The following is a 22,721-nucleotide window of genomic DNA, read 5'->3' as shown; positions in this document are numbered from 1 at the left end:
AGAATGTTTCTTGAATCTTCAACATAGAAATGCTACCAAAAATAATTTACAGAAACTCGTTTCAAACGAAGGAGTCATCCATGATTCATAAAATTATATTTTGAAAGAGGAAGCAAAATATTTTAAGCATATGTTTACTTTTCAATCTCCTCCATCTCCACTGAAAGATGTTAACTGTAAGGACTTCTTCCTAATAATAATAATCTAAAATCTATGTACAGAAAGACTTGTGTGAAGGCCATCTTAGAGAGGAGGAACTTCTTGAGGAAATTAAATCCTTTCAGTTTGAAAAAACACCAGGGCTTGTTGGTATACCAGTAGAGGTATTTTTTGATGTACTCAAAGATCCATTATTAGCATGTTTTAACTACTCCTATAAAAATGGTAGACTATTGTGTACTCAGCAAGGTCTGATTTCATTACTACTGAAACAGGACCTATGTGGTAAGTAAAAGATCCAGTTCATTTAAAAAACTGGAGGCCTCTTACACTGCAATGTTGTGATGTGAAAATCATGACAAAGAAAATAATTTTAAAAGGTTTTACCAGATAATATAAAACAATTAATTGAAACAGTAGCACATTATGAAACATAAAAGATGCAGGACCAGGCCTGGTCTTCATAGCAGATTTTGAAAATACTTTCGATAAAGTACGACTATAATTTATATATAAATGCCTGGACTATTTTAATTTTGGTGAATCTCTTATGTAAAATTATTAAATTATGTATGGCAACCCCAGGTGTAAAATAGTAAATAATTGTTACATCTCAGAAAGTATTGAGCTGTCGAGGAACAAGGCTGCCCATTGTCTCCATATCTATGTATTATGGCCATCGAAATGCTAGTTATTAAAATTAGATACAACAAGAGCATCAAGGGGTTAAAAACAAAAGTGTCAGTGTATGCCGATGACTCAAGTTTCTTCTTAAGTCCATAATCTGGATCCCTGCACAGTCTCATTGAAGATCTAGATCACTTTTCTAGTGACTCAGGACTAAAACCGAATTACGATAAGTGTACCATATTATGTTTTGGATCGTCAAAAGACACAACGTTTACACTACAGTACCTTGTAGTTTACCAATAAAATGGTCTGATGGTGAAGTAGACATACCTGGTATTCATATCTAAAAAAGTATAAATGCACTTACCACAACCAATTTCAATAGAAAGTTAGTTAGAATAGACAAGATTCTGCAACCATGGAGAGGTAGATAGATACCTGTCTATTTATAGAAAAATTACATTTATTAACTCTTTGGTCCTATCACAGTTTACTTACTTCCAATGAGAGCTGTTCCGGACGACTGTGTGATCACACTCTCCGTAGCCGATGTGAGTAAGACCTTTAAAAAGGTGAACATTCACAAGGACGCAGGGCCAGACGGATTACCAGGATGTGTACTCCGAGCATGAGCTCTGGCAAGTGGCAAGTGTCTTCACTGACATTTTCAACCTGTCTCTGACCAAGTCTGTAATACCTACATGTTTCATGCAGACCACCATAGTCCATGTGCCCAAGAACACCAAGGCAACCTGCCTAAATGACTACCAACCCATAGCACTCACGTCTGTAGCCATGAAGTGCTTTGAAAGGCTGGTCATAGCTCACATCAAGAACATCCTCCCTGATACCCTAGACCCACTCCAATTCTCATACCGCCCCAACAGATCCACAGATGACACAATCTCAATCGCACTCCACACTGCCCTTTCCCACCTGGACAAAAGGAACACATATGTGAGAATGCTGTTCATTGACTACAGCTCAACACCATAGTGCCCATGAAGCTCATCACTAAGACCCTGGGACTAAACAACTGGATCCTGGACTTCCTGACGGGCCACCCTCAGGTAGTAAGGGTAGGCAACAGCACGTCTGCCACGCTGATCCTCAACACTGGGGCCCCTCAGGGGTGTGTACTTAGTCCCCTCCTGTACTCCCTGTGTGGCCAAACACGACTCCAACACCATCATTAAGTTATAGCAAGYGTCAGCGCAAGGCCCTAAAAATTGCCAGCCTCCAGCCACCCTAGTCAGAGACTGTTCTACCCCCAAGCCATAATTTCTCCTGAACAGCTAATCAAATGGCTACCCGGACTATTTGCATTGACCCCCTGTATATAGCCTCATTACTGTTATTTTTATATAACTCTTCAGTTTATTTAGTAAATACTTTCTTAACACTTGTTTTTCTTAACTGCATTGTTGGTTTATGGCTTGTAAGTAAGCATTTCACTGTAAGGTCTACACCGGTTGTATTCGGTGAATTAGTAATGGCACCGCCTACTCCAGACGACTCATTTTTTAAATCGTATGAGCAAAAAATATTTCGCTCTATTTGAACACTAAGCCAGACAAAATTAAACATGCCAATTTATGTAATGAATATGAGTTTGGGGGGCTCAAATTATTAAATAGTAAAGCATTAAACCTCTCAKTAAAAGCTTTACTCATACATAAATTATATTTAAACCCGAACTGGTTCTCTAGTAGATTATTAAGAAATACTGATTTATAAAAACACATTGCTTTTGGATTAAAAATGTTTTATTAATGATATTTTGAATAGGAATGGTGGACTTATAGGCAGCTTTCGAAAATATATGGGAAAGTTTGCTCAAAGTTAATCAACTGATTGCAGCATTACCGCAGAAATGGAGGAGGCAAGTGGAAGGGGGAGAAGGTAGGAAACGTTTTTGTCTGCCATATATTAAAGATACAAATAGTCTGAAAAAGGTCGGCATAAATAGAAAAATATACCAGTTTCATTTGAGGACAAAAAAATGTTGACAGCTGCGCAAAATAGCTGGGGAGAGATTTTCGAATGTGCATGTGTCTGCTCAAACGGTCAGAAACAGACTCCATGAGGGTGGTATGAGGGCCCGACGTCCACAGGTGGGGGTTGTTCTTATAGCCCAACACCGTGCAGGACGTTTGGCATTTGCCAGAGAACACCAAGATTGGCAAATTCGCCACTGGTGCCCTGTGCTCTTCACAGATGAAAGCAGGTTCACACTGAGCACATGTGAACACGACGTGACAGAGTCTGGAGGACGCCGTGGAGAACGTTCTGCTGCTGCAACATCCTCCAGCATGACCGGTTTGGCGGTGGTGGTCAGTCATGGGTGTGGGGTGGCATTTCTTTGTGGGGCCGCACAGCCCTCCATGTGCTTGCCAGAGGTAGCCCTGACTGCCATTAGGTACCGAGATGAGATCCTCAGACCCTTGTGAGACCATATGCTGACACATGCACATTTGTGGCCTGCTGGAGTTTTTTGCAGGGCTCTGGCAGTGCTCCTCCTTGCACAAAGGCGGAGGTAGCGGTCCTGCTGCTGGGTTGTTGCCGTCCTACGGCCTCCTCCACGTCTCCTATGTTTCTGGCCTGTCTCCTGGTAGCGCCTCCCATGCTCTGGACACTACACTGAAGAACAGCAAACCTCTTGCCACAGCTCACATTGATGTGCCATCCTGGATGAGCTGCACTACCTGAGCCACTTTGTGTGGGTTGTAAACTCCGTCTCATGCTACCACTAGAGTGAAGCACCGCCAGCATTCAAAAGTGACCAAAACATCAGCCAGGAAGCATAGGAATGAGAAAGTGGTCTGTGGTCCCACCTGCAGAACCACTCCTTTATTGGGGGTGTCTTGCTAATTGCCTAAAATTTCCACCTTTTGTCTATACCATTTGCCACAACAGCATGTGAAATGTATTGTCAATCAGTGTTGCTTCCTAAGTGGACAGTTTGATTTCACAGAAGTGTGATTGACTTGGAGTTACATTGTGTTGTTTAAGTGTTCCCTTTATTTTTTTGAGCAGTGTATATAGGGCACCCAAAAATCTCAGCTCTGCATATTTTGCTGTGATGAGACATGTGGCTTCTGGTCTATGGTGATAGGTGGAATGCATGGCACGTCTTTGCCTTTCTGCCGCTCTTGGTGAAACCAAAAAAGTAAGCAAAATGACATTGAAAATTAAAAAAAAAAAAAAACATTTTCCAGACGTTGAAGTTAGGTTCAATTTAAATTCTGAATTAAATGTGAAAATATATTTTCCATATGTTTAAAATGTTCTGGATGTTGAACAATACATATTTTCCCCAACGATGAAATCAGGTTAATTTTCAGTTCTGAATGAAAGTTTAAAATAGGCTACTTATTTTCCGTATGTTGAAAATATGTATTTTCTAGATCTATTTTATGGATGTTGAAATCAGGCACATTTTGGGTTCTGAATGAAAGTTGAAAATAAGTAATTTATAGACGTCTATGTTTGGGCCAAATCAAGGCTGGTCCAGACCGGACCAAAGACCAATGTCTGTCGATGTGGAAATTAAGTCCGGACTCACCAAAAAAAGACGGTGAGGTGTAACCGACAGCGTTGCCTGAAATGTAATTTTATGAATGCCCATCTATGTGGTAAATCTACAGGATTAAAAAAAAGATGTCGAAAAGACGTCTGCTCTTGCTTATTGGGGTATCCTACCATGTTGGCCAGCAATGGAATTTTATGAATGCCCATCCATGCTGTAGGCCCACCGTTCGTAAAATGGGCTGATGCATTGGCTTTATTAGTCCTGACTCATGTGACTAATCAATTTGGCTATTTAAGCTCTGAAAATCAACTACCCAACTTTCAAGCAGTTATCGTGAGCCTATTTGCAATGTCTTTACACAGCGGGAAATGCAGAAGTATTTTCTTTTTCGATATGATCAGCTTGTCAAAAAATGATGGATACAAACTTGAAATCACTGATACTTACAATGGGGTGAAACTCCTGGACAATAGTTGTGATTGTCCATTCCATATTGTCAATTTCTTTGACCTGCCCTGTTTTTAGGACATGTTTTGTTGATGTGATAGTACATGTTTAATTTTATTGAGCGCCATTTAGGTTAGGCTATTTGATCAGAGAAACCTGGATAATGTAAAAAGTGTCCGTTTTATTGCATTGTCATACATTTTATCTCCAGCCTGTAGACTACAGAAAAGGCCACATACTCTTTCTACCATAACCTATATCTGCTACATGATTTATGTTAGATTATTTTTTTGACGCAACGTTGGTGGAATGCCGCAGCATGCGTCTCTCCAACAGCACCCTGGTGAGGCGCGCTGGGAATGGACAAGCAAAATATTTTGCGCCCCTGCCTTTGATAAAGTGGGCACTGCTTGTCACAGAGGCATCAACGCTCAACTAAAAAGCCAATATGCCACTGGTTAAGAGAAATTGTCATTGTTTTTGGGCAGAATTATGTGAGGTTTTATGTGTTGTTGGAGGTGCGTCTTGGTCAGTTGACCTCAAATTCCGCCCATGTCAWTCTGCCGCCGTAGACGGCGGCCTAAACCTGCCAAATGAGCGGGCTGGCCATGGTGGGATGGGTTGAGAGTAGCTGARGGGTGGGATTAAGGAGATTGGTAATGATATTACTGAAAACACTACATATATTGCAGAGTTGCAAAGAAAAAGCCATATCTCAGACTGGCCAATAAAAAGAAAAGATTGATGGGCAAAACAACACAGACACTGGACAGAGGAATTCTGCCTAGGCCAGTATCCCGGAGTCGCCTCTTCACTGTTGAGACTGGTGTTTTGTGGGTACTATTTAATCAAGACAGTTGAGGACTTGTGAGGCGTCTGTTTCTCAAACTAGACACTCTAATGTACTTGTCCTCTTGCTCAGTTGTGCACCAGGGCCTCCCAATCCTCTTTCTATTCTGGTTAAAGCCAGTTTGCGTTGTTCTGTGAAGGGAGTAGTACACAGCATTGTACGAGCTCTTCAGTTTCTTGGCAATTTCTCGCCTTCATTTCTCAGAATAAGAATAGACTGACGAGTTTCAGAAGAAAGTTCTTTATTTCTGKCCATTTTGAGCCTGTAATCGAACCGACAAATGCTGATGCTCCAGATAATCAACTAGTCTTGGAACACAGGAGTGATGGTTGCTGAGAATGGGCCTCTGTACGCCTATGTAGGTATTCCATTAAATATCAGCCGTTTCCAGCTACAATAGTAATTTACAACATTAACAATGTCTACACTACTTCTGCTCAATTTGATGTTATTTTAATGGACCCCAAAAAAAAAAGTAATTTTCTTTCAAAAACATGGACATTTAAGTGACCCCCAAACTTTTGAACGGTAGTGTGTATATAAATAAATAGCAATGGTGGTTAGCTGGAAAGGAACTAAGATGAATGATGACAAAAACAATGAATTCCTGAAATGGATAGCCTAGCCTCTACTTCTGATACCTTATTGGCTTATTTAAAAGCAAACAATGCCTTGGGAAGATTGATTGCAGACGTAATACGTGATAGGCCTATATATTTTAAACTCATCTCCATAGTCAATCCGGGGTTAAAATGTATCTACTGGGTAATGGTTTTAATGCATTATCCTTGTTGGACCCTGTACACAGACTGTCTTTGTATTGAGAGTGAGGGATGAAGAAACATGGTTAACACCCACACACTGCATAAAATGTGGACACAATCKCTGTATGATCACAGACCTGTGAAACACAAAAACAGTTTACACAAGAGCCACTAACATTCAAACACATATCACTAGTGACTGAGGGAGGTCTGGGCATTGTTATGGTAAGAGGATATGTACAGTAGCTCAGGGCTATGCAAAGGTAGTAGTTAGYCGTGCACAGAGACTTAGTGTGTTTCTGTTTTGTGCTTGTTAGCTCATACTACCTCTCGGGTGGTCTTCTATGTGCATGGTGAGGTAATGGCCAGGTACACCCCTAAAACACTGCAGATTAAAGCAGAGTTTGAGCTCATTTCCATACCATACTGCCTGTAGAGTGCCCTCCTGGTAAGAACCTTGGGTACTGTGTACCTTCCTTAGCATTTGTCAGGAAACACAGCACTTATCTTTCCCCTTTTGCAGCTGTTTGCACTCACAACGCTGGAATGCTTTGAATGAGTGCCATTCCTGTACTTGGTGTAGTTGAACCAAAGAGCTTGTTCAATACCATTGGCTAGACGTCAAATGGTTGGTTCGGAGCTATGCAATCATTTGACTATCGCGCCAGGGATTTCTACCCAAATCCTTGCAGGGATTAAATTGGACAGAAACATTCCTTCACRTCTAGATTCCCAAATAGAGTGGCAGATGAATTAACTTTAATTGGAAAGTATTTCAAAATCAATTAATCTTCAAGGTCATTCTGCCACCTTCGAAAGTCCCAGTTAGCCTTTTCTCACCTCCTTAAGAGTAAAATTTGGACACTCAATGGCGTCTGCCTGTAATGTCTCATCTGCACGAGCTGACAGAGAGCTTGTTAATGTATAGAGGTGACATGTAAAGTCTTGCCTGTGTGGTATGGTTGGTGCTGACTGTAGCATGATGACCTCTGTCTGCATGTGTTTGAATCTGCAATGAGTGTGCACTTCTCCATTTCATGACCCTGAATCTCTGCTGCCCAAAATACCTCCACATTCCTCAGTCTCTGGAGTTTAAAGGACCTCAATCGAGAAAGGAAAACAGCAACGCAATACATTTTATTCAGCTGTACATCATAAAAAAATGTTGATAATGTCCACCTAACAAGTGCAATACGAGTGAGATAAATTAGCAAGTGCTTTAATAATCACATTATATTAAAAAGGAATAAAGACATCTAAACAAGCATAGCAACACTGTGCAGTGTAAGGAAAGTGGAAACAAAAATGTGATTAAAATATAACCAGCAGAAAGGATATAGATGTGTGTATATAGCCTAGTTACTACCAGTCAAAATAAGTCTGTTAGAGTTTTACGTACCATCCTTTTTTGCTCAAGGGAACATTTTATATTACAGAGAGCCCGCTCACAAACCCCATCTGAGTCATGATTCTCAACCCATGGAATGTTGAACTGCTTGAAAAGGAGTAAAAACAAATAATCACACACTGCGTTGCAGGGGCCAAGGGCATGCGTGGTGGCAGATTGTGGGTCGTCATGACTGGTGTAGAAGTCTAGACAGTACCGTGGAGTGGGTTGCAGGCAGGCTGGAACACTCCGGAACTAAAGAGTTGCTCCTGTATATCTTGCTCATAACAAGTCACAATGCCTCAGTCACTGTGGGGCCCTGGCTTACATAGCAGTCCTCTTAAATGTCTGACTTGAGGCTGAGGTTGGCCAACCTGGGGTCCGAGTTGATCTCATACCTGTAATGGTAGCCCTCCATGTGGTCCCTGCATGCGTCCCGAATATTGTATATCCACCGCTTGATCCCCTTCCTGTTGAGGTAGAGGACCAGCAGAAAGATCACTCCGATCAAGGCCAGCACCATGCCCAAAAAGACATACGAGGTCTCCAGCACACCTTTCATTTCACCTGAAAAGGTACACTCCAACTCTTTTATCTGGAGCAACGGTAACTGCCGCAGAACCTCAGGGTCAGAACAGGTCATATTCTGTTTGTCTGTGACCTGCTCAGAGCTTTTCAGCCAGGCCACAAGGTCCTCGATATTGCAGTCACAGAGCCAAGGGTTTCCTGCCAGATGCACCTGAAGCCCAGGCTGGAGGCTGAAGTCCATCAGTGTAGTGTTGGGTAGTTCCCTCAGGGCATTGTCCCTCAAGTCTAACTCACGTAGCCGAGGAACACTCAGCGTCCCATTCTGGATGAAAATGAGGGAGTTGTTTTGTAGGTTGAGGATGGTGAGGTTGGAGAGGCGGGAGAACATGTCCTCAGGGAGGATCACCAGGTCATTGTTGGACAGGTCTAAGCGGGTAAGTTGAAGGGCTCCGCCACTCCGTAGCAGACTGAAGAGCTCATCCATGGAAGTATGGTTGTAAAAAGCCCTGCTGAGGTTAAGGTCCAGCAGTTTGTTGTTATCGGGGAAGGCTTGAGCACTAAAATGCAGAATCCTGTTGTTACTCAAGTCTAGCAGCCTGAGATTTGGCAAGTTGTTGAATACATTGTGGTCCACCAGCTCCACCTGGTTTCCTGTGAGATACAAGTCTGTTAACTGCTCAAGGGGCACAGGGAAAGACACAGCAGTGAGATGGGAAATGTTGTTCCCAGTAATGAACAGGGTTTTAGTGTTTGCTGGYAATGGCTGTGGAACCGCGAATAAGCCCTGGTTCAAACATTTTACCGTGGATGTGAAACAGACGCATTTGTCAGGACAGGCTGAATTTGAAACAAGGACAGCAAAGAAAACCCACAAACGATGCAGAGTCGTATTCTCTCGGGTTTCTTCAAGTTTACAACATAACAATGAGCTCACAAAACGCATTTTCTCACCCTTGGTTCCAATGAATCTGATAGATGAAACGAAGCACAACGCGTAGACCGTGTAACGTTACAAATGTTTTTTTTTTCCACCTTCAAGTTCCTGTCCTCCACATGCAAAATGCTACTTTTCAACCTTTTTCCTGAAGGAAATAGCTTCACTTCCGATTTAAACTGGGTGGCAACGATTACATTCATTAGCTAAACAGCATCCTTGCATACATTTACGAAGAGAAAAGTTTTTGTTGCCAACCAGTCTCTCACCATGCTCCTCGTGTTAGTGGGGCTTTCAAATCCGGTTGACGTTCGTTTTATCGCACAGTTCTCACTAAAATGTATTCGCACACGCTCGAGTCAGTCGTTTACGTGAAGTGCGTAAATAGCCATTAGATTCCGAGGACAGAAAACACGATATAATGTTCGAACAAAAGTATCTGAGCACACTTGGTCCAACGATGCTTCCCTCGAATCAAAAGAATAGACCCTTCTCCAAGCGGGGTATGAGAAAAATTAGTCTGCGACGGCCAAACCACTGCAAGGCTTAGGCTATACCATGTTCCATTACAATGGGTGAGCAATGAAACTTTTGTAACTTAATGTTGTCATTCAACAAATTAAATATTTGTTATATATCCTTATTATTGCTCACATTTCTTGTTTCCTTTATTTATTTAAATGTATATACAATCACAATATGTGCAGTCTCTATTGGGCATTTCCCTAATGGTCAAGAAAATGCTATGGCACCAAATAAACCACTGCTTCATAGCAGAAGTAGCCTAGTTTGATCTAATGAAAGGTTTTCGATCCAAAATCAAACACATCATCAACTATACTCAATTATTGGAAACTGTAAACATGTATAGCATATTATTTAATATCATTAGTCAGATACATTGTAGATATGAGTGCCACTCAGCCAATGTGCTGGAGAGCTAAGGGAATGCAGTTTTAAACCTCAGAACACAAGAACCCATTAGTCTCAGACTTTATGATTCAATTGAAAGATTATTGTCAAGTGAAAATCCATCACTTTGGTTGTGTACTGCACTTCCTCACTTAATGTAGGCTATTATGTGCTTTTAGAGGGGAATGACAATCAAAAGATAGAGCATAATGTGGGTGGTTTAATGTACTATAGCCTACTGGCCTGCACTTTTTTAGAATAGCCAGCTGTAAAATGTGAGCCTAGCCAGCCGTGGGAAGTAGGGGTTCTGAGGGTGCTGCAGATAAATAAATAAAAAATATAATAATAAATAAAATATGGCTTTTTTTTGTCCAACAAAATTAGTGAACTAGATCCCCCTCACCCGACAGCACCCCCAACCCAGAACATCTTCCCGCGGCCATACATGTGTCATTTTAGACAGTAATCATTCATTTATATGAGTTAACAGCCAATATATAATCCTAATTGATTGATGAGGAGCACAAAGTCCCCAGGGTCCAGGGCATAACACTGATGAAGTTCTGGGGTGGAGAGAAACCAAGCACTGCTGTTAGTGTGTGTGTGTGTGTGTGTGTGTGTGTGTGTGTGTGTGTGTGTGTGATTGAGAGAGAAATAGTACATAGGTTTACAGTAAAATTCATGCTCTTATACATGTAGTTACATTTACGTCATTTAGCAGACACTCGTATCCAGAGCGACTTACTGGAGCAATATGGGTTAAGTGCCTTGCTCAAGGGCACATCAACAGATTTATCACCTAGTCGGCTCAGGGATTCAAACCAGTGACCTTTTGGTTACTGGCCCAACGCTCTTAACCGTTAGGCTACCTGCACTGTAATTACTCTAGTGATGTTAATTGATAAAAACCTACTAACATAACTTTTAGTGATCCATTGTAATGTTTTTGTAATTACATAAGAGAAACTTATCCTCTTGTAAAATAGCTAAACTGCTGCTCACCAGATCTTCCGGTACCAAGAGTTAAGAACTTCATCTGGTCCAAATGAAGGAGAGCAGCATAAAAATAGTTTATTTCCAAAATGGTATATCCACCAATTTTTCACGTTTTTTTTTTCATTAGAAATAAATGTTTATGTGTACCTTTATTCGTGTGTGTAAAATATTACTGTTCTCAGATTTTTAATCCATAGATTTTAGATGTGTATTAAAATGTTTTTTCCCCCCTGCAAAACGCTATATATATATATACCTCATTGTTTAGCTGGAATAGAAGTATCCTGTATATTTAACATATAAATTCTACCTATAATAAATCTATCCTCATGCTATAGCGTTTAGTTGGGCTTGTCCCAAATAGCACCCTATTCCCTGTATTGTACACTACTTTTGACCAGAGCCCAGATCTCATATGATGGTTAAATATAGGCCTATTTTTTCATATTTAAGTCACAAATACATTTGTACAGTTCTTTATTAAAATGTAATTATGTGTCACATTTAACTGTGTAACACTTTGTAGTGCAACTTTTTTTTCTCAGAGTGAGGCAGACATAACACTACATGGCCAAAAGTATGTGAACACCTGCTCGTCGAACATTACATTTTACATTACATTTAAGTCATTTAGCAGACACTCTTATCCAGAGCGACTTACAAATTGGTGCATTCACCTTATGATATCCAGTGGAACAACCACTTTACAATAGTGCATCTAACTCTTTAAGGGGGGGGGGGGGGTTAGAAGGATTACTTTATCCTATCCTAGGTATTCCTTAAAGAGGTGGGGTTTCAGGTGTCTCCGGAAGGTGATGATTGACTGCGCTGACCTGGCGTCGTGAGGGAGTTTGTTCCACCATTGGGGTGCCAGAGCAGCGAACAGTTTTGACTGTTCTTTTGTAATGAGAACATCTCATTACAAAATCATCTGCATTAATATGGAGTTCCCTTTGCTGCTACAACAGCCTCCACTCTTCTGGGAAGGATTTCCACTGGATGTTGAAACATTGCTGCTGGGACTTCCTTCCATTCATCCACAAGAGCATTAGTGAGGGCGGGCACTGAAGTTGGGCGATTAGGCCTGGCTCGCAGTTGGCTTTCCAATTAATCCTAAAGGTGTTCGATGGGGTTGAGGTCAGGACTCTGTGCAGGTCAGTCAAGTTATTCCACACCGATCTCGACTGACCATTTCTGTATGGACCTCGTTTTGTGCATGGGGGCATTGTCATGCCGAAACAGAAAAAACAGCCCCAGACCATTATTTCTCCTCCACCAAACTTGACAGTTGGCACTACATTTGGGCAGGTAGCGTTCTTTTAACATCAGCCAAACCCAGATTTGTCCGTCGGACTGCCAGGTGGTGAAGCGTGATTCATCAACCCAGAGAACGTATTTCCACTGCTCCAGAGTCCAATGGCGGCAAGCTTTACACCACTGCAGCGGACGTGGGGCATTGCACATGGTGATCTTAGGCTTGTGTGGGGCTGTTCGGCCATGGAAACCCATTTCATGAATCTCTTGACTAACAGTTCTTGTGCTGACGTTGCTTCCAGAGGCAGTTTAGAATTCAGTAGTGAGTGTTGCAACCGAGGACAGATTATTTGTTCGTGCTACACACTTCAGTGCTTGGCGGTCCTGTTCTGTGAGCTTGTGTGGCCTACCATTTCGCGGCTGAGTTGTTGTTGCTCCTAGACGTTTCCACTTCACAATAAAAGCACTTACAGTTGACCCGGGGCAGCTCTAGCAGGCCAGAAATTTGAGGAACTGACTTGTAGGAAAGCTGGCATCCTATGACTGTGCCACATTCAAAGTCACTGAGCTCTTCAGTAAGGCCATTCCACTGCCAATGTTTGTCTATGGAGATCACATGGCTGTGTGCTCGATTTCATACACCTGTCAGCAACGGGTATGGCTGAAATAGCCAAATCCACTAATTTGAAGGGTTGTCCACATACTTTTGGCCATGTATTGTATCTCATTTTGCAACTAAATGTTTGTCTCCATGAAATAAAACCATCTAGTGATAGGTTTCAAACAAATACATGCCTGTCATTTAACAACCCCATGTCATGATTAGATGGTGAAAAAACACACCAATCTCCTTCCTACGTTCTTTAAACTAAAAAAGTGTATTTACCAACATTTCTGAAAATGAATATATAGTGTTTTGAATTGAAACTCTTCATAACTACACAGGCATAAGTTTTGAAGAATAACCTAATTTAAAGTTTTACCAAAGCATGTACCAAAGTCTTTCTGACTGCACTCTTTCCTCATTAGTGGTGGTTTCTAATGACTGGCCTCCTGATCTTACTCAGCAGCAGAATTGTTCTCCTAGGATTAAGAAGAATAATGCTGCTATCGTAGCAAAAAAAGTAAATGTGTGACTCGAGAAGGAAATACTCATCAATATGTAATTGTGTGTCAAGCTCTGGCGTGAACCCAACGTCTAACCCTAGCTCCAACCTTGACCCCTTATCTATTCTAAACTGGAGCCCACGTGACCATCATTTGAAATTAAGAGATGTGGAGGAGAAATCATTTTTCCTTTAAAGGAAAAAAAATTCAACACCTTCATGCATTTATTACTTGAAGTCATGATGTATTATTTTCAAGTTGGAAACCAGTGGCCCAAGGGTAGGCAAACCTGGACCTACTCTGGGCACCCCCAGGACCAGAGATACCAGTGATAAGGTAAAAACAACAACATTTTGTGTTGATTAAACAATCAATACATTCATGTAATTAGTCTACTCCCAGCTCATAACTCAGAGTAGGTGTCACCTTTAGTTTATTAAAAGACAGCCTATTTCTCCAAGCAGTGACGTCAATCATCGAGAGGAATTATTTTGACAGTGTGCCAATCATCTGTGACAGGGGGCGCTATCAGGGATTTACATATGTGGCTAGAAGATATACGTTCTCCTGTGACTGCTGCACATATCGGTGTTCATATTTTTAATGCAGTCATTCAGTACCTGTGCCAAGTTTTCAATATAAAGTGCTTAATCAACTCCACATTGACAAATGCAACCAGACCACTGAGGTTTGACCAGACTTTCGTTTGATGATCTAAAGCGATTATTGTGAAACCGTCCAATTGAAAACGGGATAACAAGATCTCTCAACCAATCAGAAGTCTCCGTGTTGCCCAGCCTCCCTCCTTTTTGGATCCTTACTTAACTGTGGAATAGCATCTGTTTTGTCCAAATATCCAGGTTTAATAAGAGCATTTAGCGATGTATATTTTTGAAACGATGACACAGTGGATGTGTATCATTGGCGCAAGCTTCATAACCACTTTCGTCTTCATCTAGCGACAGGTGAGAAAGTGAAATGTGATCGTGGCAATCTATTTTCAATGCAACTCGCTAGCATAGCTAATCTAACTAAACATCATCACGTCAGTAACATCATTCAGACCTCAATGGTCACATCAGACTAACAACCAACGATACATCGTCACCCGTGCCGTATATAACAAGTTTTATTTAGATTAAAGTATTTGAGAGATTGTCCAATATGTTAATGGTTTGTAGCTAATTTTCAGCTTTCCAAGATCAAATGCTAGCTAGCTATCAACGTAGCAGGTAACTAGCCATGATTTAGAGAGTGAAAGATTCAGGAAACTGTTAAATCATGGTGAAAAACGTTGTTGTACATGTATATAACTAGTTGCAATACCACTGGATTACATTGTAACTAGCAGCCCAGTGAAAAAAAAAAAAATGGAGGCCTATTGTCTGGTGCAGTTCTCCTTATTAAGAGACTTGACGTTAGGGTAACTATGTTAGTTAGCTAGCTAAGTAGCAAGTAAGGTAACGTAGATGGAAGCAGCGTCGACTGTATCCGCTTCTAACTTAGCTAATCAAGATATGTTAGCTATGTTCACTACACTGTGGACATTTAATGCACACCATACACAGAACAGGTGTTTTTCAGACCAATGCATCTTTATTTAAATACCTTTTTTATTATACTCATGTTTTTCACTTTCACAACTCCAAACTGTGCATGATGTGGAAACAGACAAACTGTTGCAGTTGCATGTTCCTGTTTTGATACCCTTGTTTATTTTCGTGTTACTAAAAAGTTTGTGCAGTATTTTTGGCATGGAGTCAATGGGCTACTATTATAGGCACAGTAGGGTCAAGTCAATTGATCCGTGCTGGTTGTCTCTGCATATCTGGGGTGCTGAACTGCACTTTGACCTCTCTGTTGACCTTTCAACATGGCTTGCTAGGTTTGAACCATTTAATCTATGTAGCATAGTACAGTTAAAGAGCAAGATGGGTATGTTGGATTTTCCAGAGCATGTATTTGTTCTTGGCGCTTTGAATAAGCCTGTTCTGTGGCGTTGTGGACAAATTTAGTACATGCCAGGTTTATGTTGTGTAGCTATGAATCCAGTTGTTTTCTCTGCCTTGCATGTACTTCCAGTGTTTTATAACTAATGACTGTGTCCACCCTTTCTTCCCCAGGTTCCTAATACAATTATGGAGTTTTGAGAAGGGTTTTGTGCGTCTTGGGGGGAAAGGGGGCCTTTCCCCTCAATTTGGATGGACTTTTTGAAGGGACCTTCTGGAGCGTTAATGAATTGTTGCCCTTTGTAAAATATTGTATTTAAAAAAAAAAAAAAAAAAAAAAGTTTTAAAGTATTTTTGGAAATATTTATAGTATATTTGTATTTTATATAAGTATAGTATTTGTAGATGTTTATTTAATGATTTCCTGATGCCATTGTATGTTTCAAACACATTTGGTTGTGTTGAGCTTTGGGTTGACATGGTGGACTGAGATGACCTAAAACAAGGCCCTGGGGTTGCTAGGGTGCGGTGGAACCTCAACACAAGCACAATTCTAGCACCCCATAACAATCTCCCACCTTTTTCTATTTTCTTCTGAGAGCAGCTACATTAAAACATTATAGTTTCAAAGTCAAACTGACTTGCCCTTAAAGCATTATCTTAGGGTTTGTTGTTGTACTGAAGGGTGTTTCAGTGTTTTTTTTAGAGTTGGGAGTGTAGGGGGAGCAGGGTCTCCGTGACCGCATTAGAGCGGGGAGTTCACAGCAAGGTTTAGAAGTCACTCAGGATGAGCATGGTGATGGCAACCCCGGACTGCACGCCAAAGTGCCGCTCCATGCGGCATGCAGATGAGGTGGTGGCGGCGCTGACGCAGGGTTCAGAGGGGCGCCTGCGGGCCTTCCTCAACACTCACTGCCACAACGCGGCCACACTGAGGGACGCCTTCGGCCGCACGGCCCTGCACCTGGCCGCCTCGCTGGGCAAGAGGGCCCTGCTCGAGTGGCTGCTGGAGAGGAAGAGCGCTGACCTCATGGTGAAGGACAAGGAGTCTGGCTGGACCGCCCTGCACCGCAGCGTCTTCTACGGACACATCCACTGCCTCATGTCACTTGTTAAGGTGAGTCTCCCTCTGTGTTTCAGAACTAATGTTGAGATGACTGGGCCTCCTTTGGCCTCTACAATACAGTGGCAAGAAAAAGTATGTGAACCCTTTTGTATTACCTGGATTTCTGCATAAATTGGTCATCAAATTTGATCTGATCTTCATTAATGTCAAACAATAGACAAACAGTGTGCTTAAACTAATAAAACACAAACAATTATACGTTTATTGAGCATATTGTCATTATTGTGTAAACATTCACAGTGCAGGGTGGGAAAAGTATGTGATCCCTTGGATTTAATAACTGTTTGATCCTCCTTTGGCAGCAATGACCTCAACCAAAAGTTTTCTGTAGTTGCGGATCAGACCTGCACAACGGTCAGGAGACATTTTGGACCACTCCTCTTTGCAAAACTGTTTCAGTTCAGCAATGTTCTTGGGATGTCTGGTGTGAACCGCTCTCTTGAGGTCATGCCACAGCATCTCAATCGGGTTGAGGTCAGGACTCTGACTGGGCCACTACAGTATTTGCTTCTGTTTAAGCAATTTAGCCTTCTGCGCTTCAATTGGCGGACAGATAGCATTTTGTTCTCCTGCAAAATGTCTTGATAAACTTGGGAATTCATTTTTTACGTCGATGATAGCATGCAGCAAAGCAGCACCAAAACATGATGTTCCCTCCACCATACTTTACAGTTGGGATGAGGTTTTGATGTTGGTGTGCTGTGCCTTTTTTTTTCTCCACACATGGTGTTGTGTGTTCCTTCCAAACAACTCAACTGTAGTTTAATCTGTCCACAGAATATTTTGCCAGTAGCGCTGTGGAACATCCAGGTGCTTTTTCAGATGTGCAGCAATGTGTTTTTTTGACAGCAGAGGCTTCTTCCATGGTTTCCTCCCATGAACACCATTTTTGTTTAGTGAGTGTTTTACGTATCGTTGACTTGTCAACATAGATGTTATTATGTTCCAGAGATTTCTGTAAGTCTTTAGCTGACACTACGGTTCTTCTTAACCTCATTGAGCATTCTGCACTGCTCTTGTAGTCATCTTTGCAGGATGGCCACTCCTAGGGAGAGTAGCAACAGTGCTGAACTTTCTCCATTTATAGACAATTTGTCTTACCGTGGACTGACGAACAGCAAAGCTTTTAGAGATCATTTTGTAACCCTTTCCAGGTTTGTGCAAGTCAACAATGATTAATCTTAGGTCTTCTGCGATCTCTTTTGTTCGAGGCGTGGTTCACATCAGGAAATGCTTCTTGTGAACAGCAAACTCACATTTTGTGAGGTTTTTTTTATAGGGCAGGGCAGCTCTAACCAACTAACCATCTCCAATCTCGTCTCATTGATTGGACTCCAGGTTAGCTGACTCCTGACTCCAATTAGCTTTTGGAGAAGTCATTAGCCTAGGGGTTCACATACTTTTCCCAACCTACACTGTGAATGTTTAAATGATGTATTCAATATAGACAAGACAAATACAATATTTTGTGTGTTATTAGTTGTAGCACATTGTGTTTGTATATTGTTGTGACCTTAGATGAAGATCAGATCAAATTTTAGGTCCAATTTATGCAGAAATCCAGGTAATTCCAAAGGGTTCACATACTTTTGCTTGCCACTGTAAATGATTGGTATGTGGAGGAAGACCTTTTATATGGCTTCCATTTGCAATACTTTTGTTCTGTAGCTCCTCTTTTCTTGCTTGATTCATCACTGGCCTACAGCTGGGTGTAGTTAGATGGAAATAATATTGTGTCTCTAGTCTGGAATGGTGCTTCTGTGTTGCAGCATGGCGGTATTCTCTCCACCCAGGATAAGGAGGGCCTCTCTGTCCTGGACTTAACCATGAAGGACAGACCAGCACACGTGGTATTTACAAAGACCGGTGAGGATCGCTTATCATTTCATATCGATCTCTCCATTTAGACTACGCATGATTTAAAAAGTGAAAAGCGGACGTTTCTTTTTAAGCACATAGTCAAGACATTTGTCAATCGTTGTTGCCTACTTGTAGAAAATAGTGTTGGAAGTCTTGGCTGTGGCAGGCATTATTTTTAAACCTTTTGGTTCTCTCTCTGTCTCAGACCCCACTGAGGTTTATACTTGGGGGAGCAATACCAATTTCAGTCTGGGGCATGGGAATCAGGAGAGCAGACATCACCCGGAGATTGTGGATCTGTTTGCCCGGACTGGGGTTTACGTCAAACAGGTAAACAAACCGACTACTATACAGATTCAATAAATGTTCTCTTGAATTATTTTCAGTCTACGCTCTGTTCCGTTCCTCTTAAGGGGAGAAGATCTTCTACCTCTGTTTGCCATTAGATGGTCACATGAGTCATTATAGGGCTTCCCCCACCTTAAACACCCTAGTCTCCTGGGGCCTCCTTCCTCCACACAGACTTGGCCTCTATATGGCTCACCAGGGGGATCCATCACAACAATGCTTATGTAAGAACACAGTTGTACCATCTGCGTCTCCTGGATAACAGGTACGTCACCTGCCCCCCTCCGCACCTCCTGCAAAACAGACCCCCTCCTGGGATATTCCCCTCACAACAGGCTGCTCTCCCGGGAACAACGGGCATGGGTAGAAACTAGGAAACAAAGGTGTTTTGTATAAGTTGGCGTTGTTCTTATTGGGTGATTGTGTACGGTATAAGGGGTAAAATCACAGCAATGGTAACTGGCTATTATGAAGCTCTCTATTAACAATGCTTAAACCACATCAGGAGACCACTTTTGAAGTCTGGGAAACATCTAAGACACTTTTTTTGTGTAGTTACCTTTAATTCAAGTGCACCTGCACCGAGCACTGTTTAGTTAGCTGTGTTTTTCTGTAGCACACTTTATAGTTAGCAAAACAAATGCCCACTGGATTGATGCAAATAATCCTGAAATCGTTCTACCAGGTAGGCAGAGGCTACTCTTTAGTTAGATAACGTTATAATTGATTAGGTTTTTGGGAAAGCCTTTCCATCTACCAGAAGACATTTATCATTAGCATTGCTGTATTTTTTTCCCCTGTTCCTTAATTTTTTTGGTGTGGTTGCAACAATTTTGAGGCAGTGTGCCTAAATGAATACAGGGGAAACACTGACTGACATCATTGTCCTCCTATCACTATGGATTTGGGAGATTTAGAAATTGAAATATCAGTCGTAATCTCCTTTGAGTGACCTGCTGAGTGAGAGGGTGAATTAATTAGAGGAGTAGGACGGGTGCACTGGGCTTGGGTTCTGTGTCTGGCTTTGTCTAGCCCAGTTTTGCATGGTTTAACCCACGTTGGCCTTATGTGCGATCTGCTCTACAGTGTCATTGATGGCCATGTGGAGGCTCTTAGTGCGACTACAGCTATTGGCACCAGACAGCACCTGTGTCACTGCCCAGTCTGTCTCTCTGTAGTATAGAGCAGGGTTCCCCAACTGTTGGCCCCTTGTTTTATTTGGCCCCCAAGTTTTCGGAGATAAAATAAAATTAGTTTTCATTATTGGACATAAGACTGTAAAAACACCAGGAAATTTAAGAAATCTTTTCCTAGTATTCCCACACATAATAGTGATCGTATACAAATTCAAGCAAGGTTTGAAATTATTGTTTTAGTCAAACATGATCTTTTTGGGCATCTTGCGGTCAATTTGCAGTTTACAAATTATTTGTAATTACAGTTGAAGTCGGAAGTTTACATACACCTTAGCCAAATACATTTAAACTCAGTTTTTCACAATTCCTGACATTTAATCCTAGTAACAATTCTCTGTCTTAGGTCTGTTAGGATCACCATTTTATTTTAAGAATGTGAAATGTCAGAATAATAGTAGAGAGAAGGATTTATTTCAGCTTTTATTTCTGTCATCACATTCCCAGTGGGTCAGACGTTTACATACACTCAATTAGTATTTGGTAGCATTCCCTTTAAATTGTTTAACTTGGGTCAAATGTTTCGGGTAGCCTTCCACAAGCTTCCCACAATAAGTTGGGTGAATTTTGGCCCATTCCTCCTGACAGAGCTGGTGTAACTCAAATCAAATCAAATTTATTTATATAACCCTTCTTACATCAGCTCATGTCACAAAATGCTGTACTGAAAACCAGCCTAAAATCCCAAACAGCAAGCAATGCAGGAGTAGAAGTACGGTGGCTAGGAAAAACTCCCTAGAAAGGCCAGAACCTAGGAAGAAACCTAGAGAGGAACCAGGCTATGAGGTGTGGCCAGTCTGGCTGTGCCGGGTGGAGATTATAACAGAACATGGCCAAGATGTTCATAAATGACCAGCATGGTCAAATAATAATAATCACAGTAGTTGTCGAGGGTGCAACAGGTCAGCACCTCAGGAGTAAATGTCAGTTGGCTTTTCATAGCAGATCATTGACCTAACGGAGTCAGGTTTTATAGGTCTTCTTGCTTGCACACGCTTTTTCAGTTCCGCCCACAGATTTTCTATGGGATTGAGGTCAGGGCTTTGTGATGGCCACTCCAATACCTTGACTTTGTTGTCCTTAAGCCATTTTGCCACAACTTTGGAAGTATGCTTGGGGTCATTGTCCATTTGGAAGACCCATTTGCGAGCAAGCTTTAACTTCCTGACTGATGTCTTAAGATGTTGCTTCAATATATCCACATAATTTTCCTTCCTCATAATGCCATCTATTTTGTGAAGTGCACCAGTCCCTCCTGCAGCAAAGCACCCCCACAATATGATGCTGCCACCCCTGTGCTTCACGGTTGGGGTGGTGTTCTTCAGCTTGCAAGCTTCCCCATTTTTCCTCCAAACATAACGATGGTCATTATGGCCAAACAGTTGCATTTTTGTTTCATCAGACCAGAGGACATTTCTCCAAAAAGTGTGATCTTCGTCCCCATGTGCAGTTACAAACCGTAGTCTGGCTTTTTTTATGGCGGTTTTGGAGCAGTGGCTTCTTCCTTGCTAATGTCGATATAGGACTCATTTTACTGTGGATGTAGATCATTTTGTTACTGTTTCCTCCAGCATCTTCACAAGGTTGTTCTCCTGTTGTTCTGGGACAGATTTGCACTTTTCGCACCAAAGTACGTTCATCTCTAGGAGACAGAACTCGTCTCCTTCCTGAGCGGTATGACGGCTGCGTGGTCCCATGGTGTTTATACTTGCATACTATTGTTTGTACAGATGAACGTGGCACCTTCAGGCGTTTGGAAATTGCTCCCAAGGATGAACCAGACTTGTGGGGGTCTACATTTTTTTTCTGAGGTCTTGGCTGATTTCTTTTGATTTTCCCATGATGTCAAGCAAAGAGGCACTGAGTTTGAAGGTAGGCCTTGAGATACAGGCACACCTCCAATTGACTCAAATGATGTCAATGTCAATCAGAAGCTTCTAAAGCCATGACATAATTTTCTGGAATTTTCCAAGCTGTTTAAAGGCACAGTCAACTTAGTGTATGTAAACCTCTGGCCCATTGGAATTGTGATACAGTGGATTTTAAGTGAAATAATCGGTCTGTAAACATTTGTTGAAAAAATGACTTGTGTCATGCAGAAAGTAGATGTCCTAACCGACTTGCCAAAACTATAGTTTGTTAACAAGAAATTTGTGGAGTGGTTGAAAAACGAGTTTGAATGACTCCAACATAAGTGTATGTAAACTTCTGACTTCAACTGTATGTTCCGGCCCCCATCATCCGCTCAAAAACAAATCGGTCCTCGGCTGATTCTAGTTGATGGTCCCTGGTGTTAGGTTTTAATTATCAGAGTAAGAACTCGATGGACACTATGAAAGCTTAAACCAAGTTTTTTTTTTTTCTTCCTAAAGGATCGAACAGCTGAACAGACAAAAACATGTTTACAATAGTGGTGGTAAATGTACCCCAATTTGGGGTGGATTCTCCTCCTTCTCTCTAAACACTACATCTCTGTTGTTATGCAGGAAATTAAGTGACACAATAAATTCTTCCTTCTCCCTTAGCGTGACCTGACCTCGACCCCCTTCATCACTAATCCACTGCTCTCTCCCCTCATCAGTGTTGCCACGTGATCGTTAACTTCTGGTGTAGACCTAAACCTAATCACTTAAAATTTCAATATGATACCTGATAATTTACCCTACTCAAAGTTTAGGAGTTAGAACCCAGAATCCATCACTGGTGTAGAGGGCGTTGAGAGGTCTGAGGAAAAAACATTGTACG

General features: G+C 41.6%; 2 protein-coding genes across 3 annotated transcripts in view; one reads left to right on the top strand and one right to left on the bottom strand.

The window, feature by feature from the left end:
- Nucleotides 1–22,721, top strand: part of LOC111965284 (inhibitor of Bruton tyrosine kinase) — a 143,505-nt gene that overhangs the window by 98,148 nt on the left and 22,636 nt on the right. Inside the window, exons 1-4 of one of the 2 annotated variants that reach the window (XM_070444062.1) lie at nucleotides 14,279–14,465; nucleotides 15,624–16,566; nucleotides 18,345–18,441; nucleotides 18,641–18,765. The exons of the other annotated variant lie outside the window; for it this stretch is intronic. Of the exons in view, the coding sequence (XP_070300163.1) occupies nucleotides 16,237–16,566; nucleotides 18,345–18,441; nucleotides 18,641–18,765 (552 nt within the window). The 5' untranslated portion in view covers nucleotides 14,279–14,465; nucleotides 15,624–16,236. Of the gene's footprint in view, nucleotides 1–14,278; nucleotides 14,466–15,623; nucleotides 16,567–18,344; nucleotides 18,442–18,640; nucleotides 18,766–22,721 lie in introns of those variants that run through there. 2 annotated transcript variants of the gene reach the window in all.
- LOC111965287 (trophoblast glycoprotein-like) lies at nucleotides 7,501–9,792 on the bottom strand. The gene has a single exon (XM_023989369.2). The coding sequence runs from the start codon at nucleotides 9,238–9,240 to the stop codon at nucleotides 8,110–8,112; it is 1,131 nt and encodes a 376-aa protein (XP_023845137.1). The 5' UTR covers nucleotides 9,241–9,792; the 3' UTR covers nucleotides 7,501–8,109.

This window comes from Salvelinus sp. IW2-2015, linkage group LG6.1 (genome assembly GCF_002910315.2).
Source record: "Salvelinus sp. IW2-2015 linkage group LG6.1, ASM291031v2, whole genome shotgun sequence".
Taxonomy (NCBI): Eukaryota; Metazoa; Chordata; class Actinopteri; order Salmoniformes; family Salmonidae; genus Salvelinus; species Salvelinus sp. IW2-2015.
This window is presented reverse-complemented; position numbering and strand designations above follow the sequence as displayed.